At 37.1% G+C, this 19,270-nt stretch overlaps 1 protein-coding gene across 2 annotated transcripts in view; it reads right to left on the bottom strand.

Moving 5' to 3' along the window:
• Positions 1–15,786, bottom strand: part of mtmr11 (myotubularin related protein 11) — a 117,563-nt gene extending 101,777 nt beyond the window's left edge. Inside the window, exon 1 of one of the 2 annotated variants that reach the window (XM_039751295.1) lies at positions 15,320–15,786. In XM_039751295.1, the coding sequence (XP_039607229.1) occupies positions 15,320–15,382 (63 nt within the window). In that variant the 5' untranslated portion in view covers positions 15,383–15,786. The remainder of the gene's footprint in view (positions 1–15,319) is intronic. The other variant, XM_039751304.1, reaches the window with a different exon arrangement.
• Between the last annotated feature and the right edge of the window lie 3,484 nt (positions 15,787–19,270).

Genomic DNA, 19,270 nt, shown 5'->3' with positions numbered 1-19,270 from the left:
TACCTTGTTGTCTCTTAGAAAATGTACATGCACAAAAATATGTCTTGTCTGTTGTTAGCACAACACCCTTAAAGTAGTCAGAGATGTAAATCAGTAAATACAATACAACTCACTTTTGTATAGCCCTCTTCACTGATTGCAGATGCAGAGTGCTGTAAACAAATTCTCAAGTAAAATACAAGTATAGCTTATACTAATTACTAAATATAGAATTAGTAAATATAAAGCTACAGATAACATATAAACTTATTAACATAAAAGCAAACCAACATTATTTTTCAATTAAGAAACTGATAAACTATGGGCATTGGGCAACAGAGGAGTTCAAAATTGTAAGAGATAAATCAAAGACAAAGTCACACACAGTTACAGTCCTAGAGTCCTCTGCCAACTAGCTGCCTACCCATTTCTGGGCATTCTATAGTGATATCAATGAACAGCAGATTGAAAGATGGCATACTAGATAGTGCTGTTATCTTATAGCACGTGAATGCTGGGTTTGAATTTTGGACCAGGCAAGGTCTATGTAAAATCTACTCATTCTGTGTCTTGTATGTTTCTCACTAGGGAGTTAGAATTCTAAAATAAATGTGCTTCATTTGTTCAAGTTAAAATCTCTTCTTCTAAACAACTTTAAATGAGAAACTTTTAGGCTCAGACCACATTGAATCAATTTAATTAATGGACCCTCCCCCTGTCAAGGGTCCTCCATAACCTCATTACTGCAAATTATTTTGTTTTGCTAAAGATACCCCCACATTCCCAAGTTAATGCAATCAGCAGTGCCTTATCACTTGGTCATTATTAAAATCTAGAAATATTTTGCAGAAAAATATATTATGTGGGGTGGCACGGTGGCACAGTGGGTAGCACTGCTGCCTTGCAGTTAGGAGACCCGGGTTCACTTTCCGGGTCCTCCCTGCGTCGACTCGACATTTCCTCCCTGTGTCTGCTTGGGTTTCCTCCGGGTACTCCGGTTTCCTCCCACAGTCCAAAGACATGCAGGTTAGGTGCATTGGCAATTCTAAATTGTCCCTAGTGTGTGCACACCCCCTGCAGTGGGCTGCCGCCCTGCCCGGGGTTTGTTTCCTGCCTTGCACCCTATGTTGGCTGGGATTGGCGCCAGCAGACCCCCGTGACCCTATAGTTAGGATATAGCGAGTTGGATAATGGATGGATGGATATATTATGTCATATGAAGTTAAATTAAACAACCAAACAATATTTGTATTTGTACATTTTATAGACATATTTAAGTCTATATCAATATTCCATATTTCTATGCACATACTAACTACTGTTCTGTGTTCAACCTTACTATACTGTTTATGTTTTAATAGATGCTATTTTTGTATTTAAACTATTATATTTGTAAATATGTACAATTCTTTGTGCTTGTAAATGTAAACATCTATCCATCTGTCTATCTTTATACCTGCTTAATCCGTTTCAGAGACTGGGGAGTCTGACCTATGCCAACAATATCCAACCATTTCAAAAATGTCAGTCGTAGTAGTAGTATTACCATGAATAAAAGGTATGGTGAAATTTTCACTTGCACATCCAACAAACATGCAACATGTTGTCACTTTCTAACAGCGTGGTAAATAGTGGGGTTAGGAGCATGCACTAATTACAGCACGTTTCGCAAAAAGCAAACAACAAACCACCCAGATTGAGTGCAGATGTGCAACAGGTGACACCTCAGCACCGCACTGGAACAGTGTGAGTTTTTTTACAATGTAGTAAAATACAGAGCTTCATTTTAATTAACATGAACACAAATTATTTCACCTGATGTACTTCTTACTCATGTTTGTATGCTCCCATTACGTGTGCTGAACACATTTTTTCTTGTATATTTTTTTAATTTAACTCTTTTTCTCCATTACTTTATATAAAATAAAGATAGGAATTATCTATACTAATAAAAGGCAAAGCCCTCACTGACTCACTCACTCATCACTAATTCTCTAACTTCCCGTGTAGGTAGAAGGCTGAAATTTGGCAGGCTCATTCCTTACAGCTTACTTACAAAAGTTGGGCAGGTTTCATTTCGAAATTCTATGCGTAATGGTCATAACTGGAACCTATTTTTCTCCATATACTGTAATGGACTTTAGCTCAATGGCCGTGGGGGGCGGAGCTGCGTGTCACATCATCACGCCTCCCACGTAATCACGTGAACTGACTGTGAACGCAGTACGTAGAAAAGAAGGAAGAGCTCCCAAACAGCGCTGAAGAAAAACGCGTACAAGCTTATTCATAAGTGCAGCTTCTGCGGAAACAAAGCATGGTGTAAACCGTAAATTTAAATTAAGTTTATGGACACGCTCCCACTGCCGTTTGTCATGCCTTCGTCGAATATGTTATTCGCGAGATAATGAGAAGACACGAGGTATAAACGAGACTTTGGATCACTTTGTAACGGAGTTAAAATTGCTGTAGCAAGAAACTTTTAAGTGCTGGGTCTTGGCTAACATTAAATAAAGCTGTTGACATTGCAAGATCGCACAAGAGAGCAGCTCACGTGAACTAACTGAACGCAGTACGAGTGATCACTTCCATGCATCAAACCTGTACAAAAAACGCATTACACAATTGACAAGGTGGAAAAAGAATATGCTCCGAGCTGAGCTCCTCAGCTAAAGCAGTCTTGCGGAAGCAACTTCGTCACACTGCCACCAAATACTCACAGAAAGTTAATACACACGCTGTCTCTAGAGTTTCTCCACACTAAATGTATTCCTCGCATCCCCGTTATACCCTCTGATCTCCCATTTCAGTTCAGATGCCTCCAATTTCCAGTAAGGCTCTCCTTCGCAATGACAAGTAATAAGTCTTGGGGACAGATCCTACAAAAGGTTGCCATTGATTTCAGGCATGATTGCTTTTCTCCTGGACAACTATACGTTGCATTCTCAAGAGTGAGCTTGCGCAGTTTCGTCATATTACAACCAGAGTGCTGATCTGATAACGTGCTATATAAAGAGAACTATAACAATCGTAATAAACGAGCAATAAAAGAGCAGGTAACCCGTGGATTAAGTAAAAAGGCAGCTTCCTTGGCAAAGCAAGGAAAAAAGAAGGCCTTATATGTCGTTCGTTTATAAAACAGCGGAGAAGCTGTGTAAAGCCTGCTTCACAAAAAACCAGTGGAGCGCCTTATATGAGCAGGCAGTCAGCTAAAGAAGGCAATATCTATAATCGTAATAAACAAACAAAAAATAGCGTACAAGCCGGGGATTAAATAAAGGAAATGGGTACCTGAACAGTGAAGTAAGTCTCGAATAGCTACACAATAACTATAACAATCGTAATAAACGAACAATAAAACAGTACAGAATCGCGTAGCAAGGAGAAACGACGGCCTCATATAGCGTTCGTTTATAAAGCAGCAGAGAAGCTGTGTGAAGGCAGCTACACAAAAAAACAGCAGAGCGCCACACTCTGAATGTATTCCTCGCATCACCGTTATACCCTCTGATCTCCCATTTCAATTCAAATGCCTCAAATTTCCAGTAAGGCTCTGCTTCACGATGACAATTAATAAGTCTCAGGGACAGACCCTACAAAAGGTTGCCATTGATTTGAGGTAACATTGCTTTTCTCCTGGACAAAACTATACGTTGCATTCTCAAAAGTAATCTCAGTGCACAGCTTGGTCATATTACAACTGGACTGCTGAACTGACAACGTGGTATACAAAGAGATCCTTAACAGATAGTTAAGCTATATATTATATACTATATTATATCATTATATATATTATTATATATTATATATATATTATAGATAGTTAAACTTGTTAAGAAGGCAGGCTCTATTGTAGGAGTAAAGTTGGACAGTTTAACATCTGTGGCAGAGCGACAGGCATTAAGCAAACTCCTGTCAATCATGAAGAATCCACTGCATCCACTGAACAGTGTCATTTTCAGGCAGAGGAGTAGCTTCAGTCACAGACTTTTGTCACTGTCTTGCTCAACTGACAGACTGAGGGGATCGTTCCTCCCCCACACTATGCGACTCTTCAATTCCATCCGGGGGAGTAAATGCTAACATTACTCAAAGTTATTGTCTGCTTTTACGTGCATTTTATTACTATTTAATTTAATATTGTTTTTTGTATCAATATACTGCTGCTGGATTATGTGAATTTCCCCTTGGGATTAATAAAGTATCTATCTATCTATCTAGTTATTGGTATATTTTCCCTCAGTTTAAAAAGGTTTTCTTTTCTTCTTAATAAAAATTTAAAAGCAGTTCTTCGTCGCTGCAAAGCGCGGGGATTTAGCTATATACAGTATATATATATATATGTAGATATATATATGTATGTATGTATGTATGTGTATGCAGTATATATATGTAGATATGTATACATATATGTGGATATGTATATATATGTAGATCTGTATATATATATATATATATATATATATATATATATATATATATATATATATATATGTGTCTGTGTGTATATATACAGGGAGTGCAGAATTATTAGGCAAGTTGTATTTTTGAGGATTAATTTTAATATGGAACAAACACAGTGCTATCAGTCAATCCAAAATGTTAATAAACCTGAAACCTGAATGTTTCACAACGGAAATGTGAGTGTGAACATCATCAGGGGAATACATATGTGTGCACAATTATTAGGCAACTATTAGTGTGCAGATTTATTATGCAACTAAAGGAAAAATGAAAATTTTCCCATCTCACTTGTTTATTTTCATCTGTTATAGTGAGAATAATAAACAAACACCTCAAAATTTACAAATAAACATCTCTGTCATTTCAAAAAAAATAAATCAATCAATGAATGACCAATATAGCCACCCTTCTTTCCAATAACAGTCATAAGCCTTTCCATTCATGGAGTCTGTCAGTTTCTTGATCTGTTGACGATCAGCTTTTTGTGGAGCAGTGACTACAGCGTCCCAGACACTCTTCAGAGAGGTGTATTATTTTTCTCCCTCGTAAATCTAGCGTTTAAGAAGTGCCCACAAGTTCTCGATAGGGTTTAGGTCAGATGAGGAAGGGGGGGCCATGTCATTATTCCTTCATCTTTAAGGCCTTTACTGGCTGGCCACGCAGTGGAGAACTTCGATGCAAGTGATGGAGCATTGGCCTGCATAAAAATCATGGTCTTTTTCCTGTATCACTGAAGAAAGTGTCTTCGAAAAACTGGCAGTAGGTTTGGGAGTTGATTTTGAGTTCATCTTCAATGCAAAAAGGTCCAACTAGCTCATCTTTAAAAATACCAGCTCATACCAGTACCCCACCTCCACGTTGGAGTGGAGCTCTGTGCCCATTACTGATCCACAGGTCCATTCATCTGGTCCATCAAGAGTCACTCTCATCGGTCCATAAAACCTTTGAAAAAAATCTGTCTTCAGATATTTCTTGGCCCAGTTTTGACGTTTCAACTTATGTTTCTTGTTCAGTGGTGGTTGGGTTTCAGCCCTCCTTACCTTGGCCATGTCTTTGAGCACTGAACACCTTGTACTTCTGGGCACTCCAGGTAGGTTGCAGCTCTGGAATATGAAAGTACTGGAGGATAATGGGTTCCTGGTAGCTTCACGTTTGATTCTTCTCAAATCTTTGGCAGCTAATTTGCGTCTTTTGTTCTCAACACGTTTCTTGCGACCTTGTTGACTATTTGCAACAAAATGTTTGATGGTTCTGTGATCACACACCAATATCTTAGCAATTCCAAAAGTGCTGCATCCCTCTGAAAGACTTTTTACAATTTCTGACTTTTCAGAGTCAGTTAAATCTCTTTTTTGGCCCATTTTGCCTGAGGAAAACTAGCTGCCTAATAATTCTGCACACCTTGATATAGGGTGTTGATCTCCTTAGGCCACACCCTCCCTCATTACACAAATACACATCACCTGACGTGCTTAAATCCAATAAGCATTCAAGTTAATACAGCTTGGAGTTGGAATATACGCATTAAAAATGATGATATGGTCAAAATACTCACTTGCCTAATAATTGTGCACACAATGTATATATATATGTTTGTATGTATGTGTGTATATATATATATGTATGTGTATGTGTGTATAAATATGTATATTTATCTGTATGTGTATATGTATATATGTATATGTGTGTGTGTATGTATGTATGTATGTATATATATAGATATGTGTATATGTTGATATGTATATATATGTATATGTATATATGTTTATATATGTGTGTGTATACTGTATATATATATATATATGACAGCAACACTCATAATAGTGACAAAACAATTACATTGACAATCATGTTACGTTATTTTTAAAATGTTTAATTTTCTTTTTGATAACTTCTTTAACACACTACTTCTCCACTTCGAAGCTAAGGTATTTTGCTAGTCAATCTATAATTACTGAGATTGGCCTATTTTCCTTCCTTTGAGCCAGAAACCACATTTACAAATGTCCATCCATTTTTATATCCATCCAACAACTATCTTATCCAGTAATGTTAGAGACAGTTGGTACCTATTCTGGTACGAATGGGCACAAGGAAAGAGCCAACTTATGACAAAGCACTAGCCAATTGTAGGGCATCCTTACACATAAGAGGATACTCATACGAATCTCGTAATACTTATGCTCACTTACAATATCATGGGGTTAGTTTAGAGTTGGCAATTAATGTCACCTGGATGTCTCTAGCACGTGTGAGAAAATCTGGAGCACAAAGAGGAAAACTAGTGCAGAAGCAATGATAACAGGCAAACGACATACAGGTAGTGTCTGTCACAGTGTCTAATGAGGCTTACAACACACTCAGTAGGATCATAGGAGCAAAGTACTGCTGCAAGTGGTTGGTGGCATTTTTAGGTTGTAGATGGGCAGTGACGATGCTTACACTGTGAAACTGCTGGTGCGGCTCCGCAGTCGGATGCTTTTCTGCTTTGAAGTCTACTGTATCTTGCTAATCTATGTTTCTATATTACACATATTGTCTGTGTTAGCCTAGACAGGTCACAAATATACTCAACTCAGAATACTACTGAAAGTTTGACAAGGTGAATTTAAATATCATTGATGCAGTGTCTAGAGTGTTATCAGTGTGTCCTAAAGTTGCATTTTTTTAAATATTTTATCCCCTATGCTTCTTTGCTTTCAATCAATTTTAGTGCATTAGCAAATTCAGCAGTATGTTTACTTTGATGCTACTGCTTAAAGCAATTCTTATTCCTTGCCTGTCGTTATGTATATGAAAAAGAAGTCTAATTTACTGTTATCCGATTATGACATGTTTATATGGTAAAATAAGCCAAAGGCTCATTTTTATACCTTACTGCAGAATACAAACAGAGCCCTGCTTGTTTCAAGAATAACCACAATGCAAAACCCAAGACTCGTAATGTGTGAAAGGATTTTAATTCCCAATAATCTGTCAAAAAATCTCTAAATGGGAAGAGAGGCATTTAAAGAAATCTGCTATATTTTTTAAATCCTCAACCTCAGATATACTAAACAGATATTACGGGGTACAGCATACCTTTAATAAAATTCACTTCTCGTGAAATTCTAAAAGCTCTAAAGAACATAATTCTACCGTTTTGAGATAAAACTGTGGGGTTGAATTCCAGAAGCAGGTCCTGTAGATTCGATAAAAGCAGCGCCGAGGTTCTAATACTATGCACCTTTTTCTGAAAGCTATGTATTTAGAGAGTAGTTCGGTTGAGTGAAACAGAATAAACTGTGCATGAGATCTGCAGTTCCTTCTCCTGTTTGAGTGACACGATAAGCGCTTCTGGCAGATCTGGTCGTTTTCTAAGCAAACACGAACAAACATTAAAATAAAACAAAATGGAAAACGTCGCTGAACACAGCTACTCCAGAAAAGTGTACTTCATCTCTTAAAGGGTTCCCTTTCTGATTTTCACTCATTTTCATTCTTGGCTGTACAGGCTGTCACCTAAACAAATCGACAAGTGTGCGGACTGCAGAGTGATTAGCACTAGCAGACGCTCGTTTCCGCGCATGAGAAAAAACCGCGCTTTCCCAGACCGCCTTCCACAAGGCTGCGGGCGGGCGCGTGCACGCGTCGCGCATGGAAAGACGGAGTCCCGTTTAATATCGCGACTCCATCTCCACTAATTTGCAATTAGTCCTGTACAGCAACTTTGGCTTAGAAAATAAAGCTCGTAAACCAGAGATCTCGTTCCCCCGTATTTATTGCACCACGAATGAAACATTATTATGTGTCTCTCAGGGTAAGTCAATATACGTGTTGCAAAGCACAGTTTTAAACGTTTTTCTGTATATAAAGTCACACGCATAGTAATGTGACAGTGTTTACATGCTTAATCTGCTTTTCTTTCTTTTTTGATTACGGATATGTATTTTTAAGCTGCCATAGCAATGCAATAATAGTTTTAAGTATCAAATTGCACCCTTCAAAGCGTGCAGTTTGCCTCATAAATAAGTAATTAAATGTAATCATTGCTTACGTCTTCAGTGCATAAAGCTAACAGCTATTTGCTATTCTCATACCGTAATATGTTAAAGATTTTAGATCAATCATGAATACTCAAAATTTTAAAAACGTACTGCACTGCATTTTGCACAATATATTTACATTGCTACAGTTATTAAATATGATATAAATAGCAAGTTAGGATAATAATACAAATAGACCACAACTATGACTTTAAAAGGGTGGTGTGAAGAACGGTGGCCAGCTCATAGTCATCGGAGTTAAAGACTTTAAATCTGGAAAAGTTACTTCACATCTGTAAGCATTTGTTGCTTTTTTGCTGGTTCTCCATTGCCCACCGAAATAGCAACCCCCTGTACAAAGAGGGGGACAAAACACCTACTCATTGTGCAGGTTATCAACTTAGGCTGAGGGATTTTAATAGAAACAAAATGCCTAGACTCTTCTTTTGCATACAAATGCCTGTTAACCAATACTAGCATTGTCTGAACCTACTGAATAATTGGTTAATTCTTGCAGATCAATTTTCAACAACCTTTCTAACATCAAGTTAGTGTACAGCAAGTTGCCTAAATTTGAAAAGAAACTTGTCTGTGCTTAATTGCTGACCTTGGGAAAAACTCTTATTTATATACAGTAATTTATGGTGTATCTAATAAAACAATATGCTATATATATATATATATATATATATATATATATATATATATATACACACACACACACAGGTGATGTAGTGGGTACAGATGCTGTATTATTAATCCAATTTCCCTAATCTCCCCATGTCTGTGTGGGCTTTTCTTTGTGTTTTCCAGTCTTCTTCCATACCTTCATAAACATTGTGGTCTCTATTCATCTGAGTGGGCCCTGTGATGGATTGGTGACCTGTCTACAGTTGTTTTCTGCCTTGCAACCTGTACTGCTGGCATTAGCTCCAGTCACTTGTGACCCTGACCTGGGTTAAGTGATTCTGAGAATACAAATGTTTAAATACATTACACACAGTACAATGTTTAAAGTTTAATTCATAAATAATAGTAATAACATATGCATTGTCTGTGTGGAATTTGCACATGGGTAAGCCTAAGGATCTGAATGACTTTGACAAGAGACAAATTGTCATGACTAGAATGACTAGATAAGAGCATCTCCAAAACAGCAAGTCTCGCGGGGTGTATGCAGTGGGAAAATGTCAAAGAATTTAAGGTATTGACATCTGGCCTTCAAATTCCCAGATCTCAGTCTCATCAAGCATCTATGGGATATGCTGGAAAAACCAAGTCTGATCCATGGAGGCTCCACCTTGTGACTTACAGGACTTAAAGGATCTCTTGCTAAAATCTTGGTGCCAGACACCACATGACACCTTCAGGGGTCTTGTGGAGTCAATGCCTTGATGAGTTATGCTATATCAGGGAAGTGGTTTTAATGTTATGGCTGATCTGTGTATGTATAAAACTGTTTTATTATATATTTTAGTTGTTAAAGTGATGGCAGTTTATGTAACGTAGACTGAATACCTCAAATAACAGCAACACATTAAGTTATTTATTTGTTTATTTATTTATGTATGTATGTAACAGTATATCCGTATCAGTCTAAAACAATTATCGTCAAAGAACATATGTTAGTACACAGTGCAAATATGTATACTTATATACATGTGTTATTGTCAGCTATTGGTTATTTTCATTAGGTAGTATGAGTGGATTGTCTCATATGTTTTGCCAATCAGGTCATGCAAATACTTTTTTTTCTTCTTTATCTCAATATTCAAATAATGAGAACAACACTAGTTGAGCAGACCTTTGCTACTCATTATATTAGTGACTGATGATGGTCAATGAAAAAATACATATGACAAACAAATAACAAAATAATCTGATATAAAATGACTATTCTAAAAAATCTCACCCTAACAGAAATATGTAAATAATTAAGCATCAGACTTCGTATGATTTCACCAAAATCATATAGATGACCCTATACTTTAGTAGGTGAATATATTGCCTTACACAACCAGACATGGAATCTTCCCTTAATTACAGTAAGAACCATAAAGCCTGATGAAATATCATATTGATGTTCTCTGATAACAGATCTAATTATTAGATGCCATAAGAGCTAAAACACTGAAAAAAAATTAAAAACTGCAAAAATCTAACTTATACATTATACAACTAGGTGGAAGGGCAAGAAAATGAAGAATTACTAAAATAGGTAGAAGAGAAAATAATGTATAAGGAAGAGTCAAGCTAGAGTTAGAAAAGGTAATTTATTAGAAAATGTAACAAACCATAACAAAACTGATTAATTTCATTTGTCAATGTAGTCTCCACCCTTCTCAATGCACTTGCGCCACCTGCCTGGAAGTGCCTGGATGCCAGGTTTTGTCTTGTCCTCACAACCACTCGTGCACCACTTTTTTAACGTCATCATCTTTCTTGAATCGACAACCACCTAGAAGTTTTTTTAGAGGTCGAAAAAGGTGGAAATCACACAGTGCCAAATCTGGCAAATAGGGAGGATGTGGCAATACCTCAAACTTCAGTTTCTCCAGACAGGCCGTAGTGTTCTTAGCAGTCTGTGAGCTGGCTTAGTCCTGCTGCAAAAGGACTCCTTGAGACAGCAGTCCCCGCCACTTAGATTAGAATAAGAATAGCAGGCTTCACATTGGTCTCCAGCAAGTCACAGTAACTTGCACGAGTGACTGTAGTACCCCTCGGCATGTAGTGTTTGACAATAACTCGGGTGCATGAGTGGTTGTGAGGACAAGACAAAACCTTTTATTCTGTTGGAATCCAGGCTCTTCCATTCAGGTGACGCAAGTGCATTGAGAAAGGTGGAGACTACATTAAGAAATTACATTATCAGTTTTGTTAAGGTTCGCTTCATTTTCTAATAAATCTCATTTTCTAACTTTATCTTGACTCCCCTTCATAGAATCTGCTGAATTATTACTTAAGAGGCTGGATAACCTGGTCAGATTTGTGGCAGGTGAAATTAATGTTAGCAAATTTAAGGCAATACATGTAGGAAGTAAAAAATGTTATATTTTGATACACAATGGGTGATTTCATTATGAGAAATGTGCAAATTATGAGAAGGACTTGGGAGACAGGGGTCATGCTGGTCTCATCAAGGTCTACATCCAAACAATGTACAGAAACAATCAAGAAGGCTAATAGGATGTTATATTACATAGCAGAGTGTGTAGAATTTAAAACATAAAAGATATGCTTAAACTATATAATAAACTAAAAGGCTCATCTATAGTACTATGTACTGTATAGTTTTGGTCCCCATATTAAAAATACATAGCAGCACTAGACCAAGTCCACAACATCTAGACTGATTCCTGGGCTGAGGGGGTATGAGCTACGAGGAATGAGTAAAGGAGTTGAACCTTTTCAATTTAGGCAAACTAAAGATTAAGAAGTGACATGATTAAAGAGTTTAAAATAAGGAAGGGAATAAGTGCAGTGGAGTGCCATGATTGAACAGTTTAAAATTAGGAAGGGAATTATTACAGTGGATCCCTGCAGTTGCTTTAAAATACATTCTTCAGAAAGACCAGTTTGAATCTTCTTAAGGTCAAAATTTTGCAGTTGTTAGAATGCTTTTCTTCATAAACAAACATAGACACATGGATAAATTACCAAGTAGTGTATTAGGGAGTAGGACTTTAGTGACCTTCAATTCTCGACTTAATGTTATTTTGGAGAATATGGTTGAATAGGATTAGCGAGTTTGTTGTTCTAATTTTGTATGCACTGGTAACTCACAAAATAAAGAAAACACTTGAGAAAATCGGGGATACACGATTCTGCAAAAGAAAGACTAAAGATCTAAATATCCTACAGTTATTAGTTGTAGTTGCTCAGTTACAGTATGGGGTATTTTTGCCTGGCTTGATTTCAGTTCTCTGAATGCCAGTGAATTCAACAACTTTCTAAGTCATCACATATACAGTATATGGTGAAGCATGTTAATGGAAACTTCCAGGATGACAGTGTCCCCATCCACAGGTCAAGAGTGGTAACAATTGTTTCACATGCATAATACTGATGCAAACTACAAACAACTGCCATCCTTGTTGCCACATCCTATGTCAATTTAACCCAGGATGAGACTGCATTTTCTACTAGCATCACAGGCAGGCGGTGTTGGGGAGTGGATAATGTATTGAAGTTTAAACTACAAGGCTGAGGTTGTTGGTTTAATTCCTGCTTCTCACTCATTGTCTGATCAGGACCAAGTCATTTAACTCACTTGTGCTTCAGTTGCAAAAACATTTATGTAAACAATTGTTCACAACTTTAAAGTTACCTGTAATGTAGGAAATGAATAATATAAGAATCAATCAAACTGAATATGAGTTAAATTTTACAGCCTCTAGGGTGACCTCAGACCAACTGTACTTTCCCTTACACAGAAAGAGAATCTTACATGTCATCTAATTTATAAAAACTCCAAGTAAAAAAATAATTATTTCAAGTGACCATTCTAATTTCCAGAAAATTAATACAGTATATGATAAAGGGGCCTATTTTCATGTAAGAAGGCTGCCAGCATGTTGCAGACGACTTGACCTATATATTGCACTTCAGGAGGAGACTGCCATGTTGCAGGATTATACAAAATAGGATTTGGCACCTAAAAGTGCGAGAAAAAAAACAGTAATCTTGGGCAAAACCAAATAGACTTTGCACACCACATACAAGCTAAAACCAAATTACCTAGCACCAGTGAACATATACACTATTAAAACAATTAAATAAAACTGAAATCCAGTATATAAAATTAAGTTTATCACTGTAACAATAGTCTGCACTTTATAATATCTAGCATTGTTTCAGAAATGGCAAATATTATTATATTGGGTTCTGTCACATCAGTGAACTGCTATTTTTTTAAAGTTTTGTTCTGCTAAACAAATACATAACAAAAAGTGCTGATTTAGGGAACACTTGTTTGTTGTAAAAATTAGACTATTGTATACAGTCAGTTTTATATGTACTATTTCCATGCATATTGCTTCAGGAAGACAATTACTAATCTTGTGATCAAAGACTACTAACGTAACCTTAGTAAAATGCATGTAACATGGAGTACAGTAACCAAAATCACAACTGATAACGAGTTGACATTATGAAACATAAAAACAACAATAGAAAGAAAGAAAGAAAGTGAGCATATTTTATGTATATAATCCATCCTAGGCTGTTTCTTGATCATATGGAGCTAGAGCCCATCCTTGCTGAATCAACACAAAGTAAAATTAAGTAATTTCTTCTTGGGACACATTTTAACTAATACAGAATGGGGATAAACTGAAATAGCAAGTGGTTACTTTGTTAAAAGCTGAGTGGGTAATGCTAGAAAGCAAAGTAAATGAATAACCAGATGCTGCATGAATGTAAAGGACTAGCTCCTAATTCATAATTGGTCCATGTCTGCATCTAAATGCTACAAGGTTAGGCTGTAGTGCCCACAACCCAGAACTGGAATTTCAAGGTGGGTAAGATGATAAATTAATGAATGAGGCATGTTACTGAGTAATAGCATGTCCGTTACTTATTAAAGTACACAGTGGTGAGCATGTTCTTCATCTAAAAGAGAACTAGATCCTTTCAAAGCAAGCATAGCGTTTTCTTGTATGTTAGTTCAAGACCTCCTTATGCAGTATTTAGTGAGCGTTACTAAGCCACTTTGTGTTTTTAACGGACCTGGAGCTTGTCTCAGCAGGGTCAACGATCAGCATAGCCTGTTCTATACAGCAGGCTTCGCACAATCAAAGTCTGCAAAGCCACAGACAAAACGTTAAAAGTATACAAGTTTTAAAAAGTCTCTGTAAAACTCGCACCAGTAAATACAGGAGAGGGACTTCTACAGTTTAAAAAACATCTTTATGGTCAAAAAACGAACACCCTTTTAATCCATTACGACTTAATAAATATTTTTGATGGTAGCTGATAGGGGTGAAAGAGCCTTTCTTTTAACAGCTACGGCACACAACGCTCTTTTATTGTCTCATAGAGGCCTACGGTATTCGTCTTTATGAGATGTTTCTACATCCGTGCTCCTGACAAGATCAGCTACGTAAAGTGTTATATAATTAAGATGTAAACACGAGTACTTTGGACCTCACTGCAAATTGAGACCAAAAATGTTATTAATATGTAAACGAATAGTTCCAGTTCAAACCTAAGAACAGCGAACTCTACCTTTGATCATCACGCGCTTCAACCTTAAGAGGTTTGTTGTATTAAGAGTTTAAGAGTTCTTATCATTATAGCTTGCAGTACTGACGGATACCAGAATCATGTGAAATCTTATATTCTGGGTATACATGAATCTTAAAAGCAAAATAAAAATTATTTACATGAATCTTAAAAGCAAAATAAAAATTATTTACATATAAAAAGTATTAAATAAACAAACAAATCACATACGAAGGGTAGAACAAAGCAAATTAACACTTAAAAAATGCTGCGTAAAAGAGACGGATGTTTAACATTGGCACCTGTCTGAGTAGCATTTTAATGCACCTTGTCGAAGTCTATAAGGCGCTCGTAAATATCTCATAATTCGTATTAAAATGGACTTGAGTAATGTTTTGTAAACATGTTTTCAAAAGTTATACCTTATATAGTATTCTAGTATTACTAGAGTGAAAAAAGTTGAATTTCCTTGGAAAGTGTCCAGAGATCTGCACTTTTTAACTCTATATCTCTGCTCCGCTGCGTATACAATGCTTCTATTTTATTCACAGTTCGGCGCATGAAGCTATTAGCCATAACTCCGACATAAAGGAAAAGTACAGCTGATATTAATGCAATTAGAAAATACTTACCGGTATCTTGAATTCCGGGGCAAACTGTTTTATTTTAAAAGACGACTTGGATCCTGTCAACATTTTGCAGTTCTTTAGTGTTCGTCGAATCGCTGATTTGAACAAACACTTAAAACAAATTCGCTTCAGAATTGTGACAATTCATCTCAGAAGACGAACGCTTCTATTTAGGACAAATGCCAGGCCGCTTAACTTCAGCGATAAAATAAAAGATGATAAACTTTATATGTTTTTTTGTCGCCTTCGTACCTTTGCGTTGATAGTTTTAAACTTTGTTGAACGTTTGCAAGGCGGTCCGATTCTGGAGCCTCTCAACAGACGATCCTTTCATTTTGTAGCACTGTAAAAGTAGAGCCAGAGTTCTACGTAATGCAGAAAATCCGCTCTTCTAAGAAAGGCGAACGAGTAGCGTTTTAGTGGATCCTTGCACTACTGTACATGTACTGTCTAGATTCACTTTGTTTATCCTCTCGCCATAGTGAAACTGACACTGGGCTTTTTTTTTAATATATGACACAGACTTCGCGGCCGACTCCACGTCTTAAAGGGCCAGTACCTCCTTCAAGTCTAACAGTGATTCGTCAGCGCTAAGGAGAGGTCTGCACTGGGCTACAATCCGAGAAATCCATATTGCTTACTTACAAAATTGCCTCTCTTATCTGTGTATTAACTTATTTTGTCATGGTAGTAAAATTGCTGAATTAATTGTAACATACAAATGACGAGCATCTTGTTGTAATCATCCAGTTCGTTTACAATAAAGTAATGAAGCGCATCATTTAGGTAATGGAAAAACATATCACGAATTGGTCCAGCTAGAATACTAAGATCTAACCACATCTAATTGTCAACTGCGTGACTAATGGTGGATTTTCTGAGAACTCCAAATTGGACAAAGACTGAATAAGTGTATATATATATATATATACACAAGCAAACAGTAGGAAAAGTATTACTTGTAAATTACACAATTATACAGCTAGAAAGTGCACTGCTTATTATTCATTATCGACGGACAATGTGCTGAAGTGTTTTAAAAGGCTAGCAGTTTGCTGGGGTATGTAGCACATTGTAACTATCAGCAATCAACAGAGGTTACTTTAAAGCTGTATGTCTCACTTGTGAAACCACCCTAGTTTTCGTCTGATAACTACATAGACAAGCTACCGAACTTACTCCGTGTCTCTGGAGTGTAAACCAAAATGAAATAATGAAGGAGACCAGGCCTCAGTAAACAGAAATTAGGAGCTGATATGCTCATAGTGCTTAAATTTCTGAAAATAGAAAGTAGGAAGGATGCCAGCTGTTACATTAAGCAAAGTTCTAAAGCAAGTCCTTGAGGGCACAGATGGGTTTTGGTTAAGGGTAAATTTCACATAAATGGGAGGGCTTCAAGTGGCACAGTGGTTACGCCAGCCTCCTGGTCTGAACCTTGGCTTGCTCATGTTCTATGTAGAGTGTTTTTGCTTTCCTTGAAGGCTTTCTTGCTGAGTTTTATTTGTTCCCCCCCCCATCCCCCCCCAAGGATGTTGTATTTGTTGTAGGCCAGTTAATAATATTAAACTGGCCCAGTGTAGTGGTGTGTATGAGGGTGCCTTGTGATGGACTGATGCTTGTCTAGGGTTGGTTCCAACTTTGTTCTCAGTCAGTGGCATTCCTGCATTAAGAGCCAGTGGGGCATAACACCACCAGATATTTTGCAAAAAAATTATAAACTTCCCTCAGTAATTTAACTTATTATTTTAAAAAGTATAACAACACTTAAGTTTGTCTTCTTAAGCAATTTTCTCAAATTTTCTACCATACAGTTAATGTTACAAGTAATATACAAAACATCTTGTTTTTTGTAATATGTGAAATTGTTTTTATGTCAGGTGCTACAAGCCAGTTTCTGGCTGATGGGGTTGGAGCATTTGGCCTTAAAGTGTTTTCTATACAGTAGGGTGTATGCTCACATGCATTCTGAACTTCCAAGTATAGTAATTGGGCTTGAAGATCATCACCCATATTAAAATGTTTGTACTTCTGCTTCACGCATTTCCCAGTTTTGGTTTTGCAGCACATAGAGATATGAGAAGTCCAATATTTTTTGCTGCCTTAAAGGTAGCCACAGTAATTTGAAGGGATACCAGAAAGGAGACTAATACCAGGAAGTTATTTTTCGCAAGACATTACGTTTCATTTTGATTCTCATCTACCACTGAGGAAGACTGCATTACATTTGATAAAGCCACCAAGAAAGCCTACCTGTGTTCCTTCCCATTATGGAAAAGAAACCAGAAGTATTCTTTTTCAAAGAAATGCAGAGTCCTGGTGTGGAAAGATTCCCTTTCTCCTTCTACCTCTGTCTACAGTAGCCCTTAACAGACTTGGTCACCAAAACAAATCCTTTGCCGCCCATTTTCTTAAAGGAGCATTGATCATTGAGTCCAGGTGTTGCCTCGTAGTTGACTTGCTCCCCTCTCAAGCTTCACAATTTAAACATGCAACCTAACTAGGAATCTGTGGGAAAGAATAATATTTGGCCTGTTCCTGGCCCTCCATGTTTCTCTCTCTCTCTCTCTCTCAGTAGAGAACCAGGAACACTGGCATCTTTGGGGCAGCTTTCACTCTAACATTTTGCGATTTTCCTGTACTTGTTCTGATGCATATGCAAATTCCATGTCAAGATATCATTCAAGACTGATTTGTATGCATCCTGTTGGCTTCTCTCCTGGTACACAGATATGCAAAGGTGGTGTACTGCCAGTGATGTACTTTGTTCTTTAAACATTTTTGAAAGAGACTTTACCTTGCCCTGCGTCATTATGGTGGTGCCTATAATGCTCTTTAGGAAAAGAGAGAAAGACTGGGACTGTATGGGGAGATTTTCTTTCTAGATATTTTTCTCTCATGATCACCTGTGCATAAATCATAGCATAACCATTGTCCTAAAGCACACATTTTGGATTAACCCAGTGGTTCTCAAACTGTGGGGCGGGCCCCCCTAGGGGGGCATGAAGCAACAAAAAGGGGGACGCGAAGATGTGAAAAAAGGAAAACAAGAATCAAAAATACGAAAAATACATCTATTGAAACCAAAACAAATGAACTTAAACTACATTCTGATACTAGAAAAATAAATATAGAGTTAGATAAATGTCAATAAAAGTTAAGTACGTATAATAAAATATGCAACTATGATATATCATTAATTTAAAAAGAACAAATTGGTATTGCTAGGCGCCTTTCAAAAAAACATTAAGGGGGCACGATTAAAACTGTTATGAAAACTTGGGTCGCAAATACTTAAAGGTTGAGAAACGCTGGATTAACCCATCAGGTTTGCCAGGATTACAAAGATTAAAGGAGCAGAATAATACAGGAGCACAGACATCATGACAAGTAACACATGAATTAATGATGAGCAAAACAATGTGAACAACTCCAGGGGGCCCAAACGCCACACTCCTTCCACTCCCAGCACTACAAAACTAGTGAGCTGCCTGCAGAAGCACTATGTTCATTAAAAGCCTTGGAAGAAGTCCAAAGCTTCATTTCATATCTTTTTTTATTGTTTCCGTTAGCAGAACCTCTACGAATAAACAAGGATCTCTTGGAGACCCCAGTTTCTTGTCCTGTGTGATCCCCACAACTGTGAAAGATGGAAGTGGGAATAAGGCTTTAGGAAGCAGTATTTCCCTCATCACTGCCAAGAACATTTCATAACCACACCAATGCATTAAACAATAGACCTCAAAATGATGTTGATAAAAGTCCAGAATTTTCTGAATTTCAAATTCCTGCTCCTCATCAGCCGGAATAGGAAAAGGTTGACACCTAATATTAATAAAAAGCCTGACATGAACAGGCTTAAGATGGAAGCAATTAAATTCAAGATGAATCTTGAAGTGAACATGAAGAGCCATTTTGCCAGTAACTGGACTTACCTGCGTAACAACAGAATATAGA

The sequence above is a fragment of the Polypterus senegalus genome, chromosome 1 (genome assembly GCF_016835505.1).
Source record: "Polypterus senegalus isolate Bchr_013 chromosome 1, ASM1683550v1, whole genome shotgun sequence".
NCBI lineage: Eukaryota > Metazoa > Chordata > Cladistia > Polypteriformes > Polypteridae > Polypterus > Polypterus senegalus.
The sequence above is the reverse complement of the archived record's forward strand: the minus strand, read 5'-3'. Positions and strand labels throughout refer to the sequence as shown.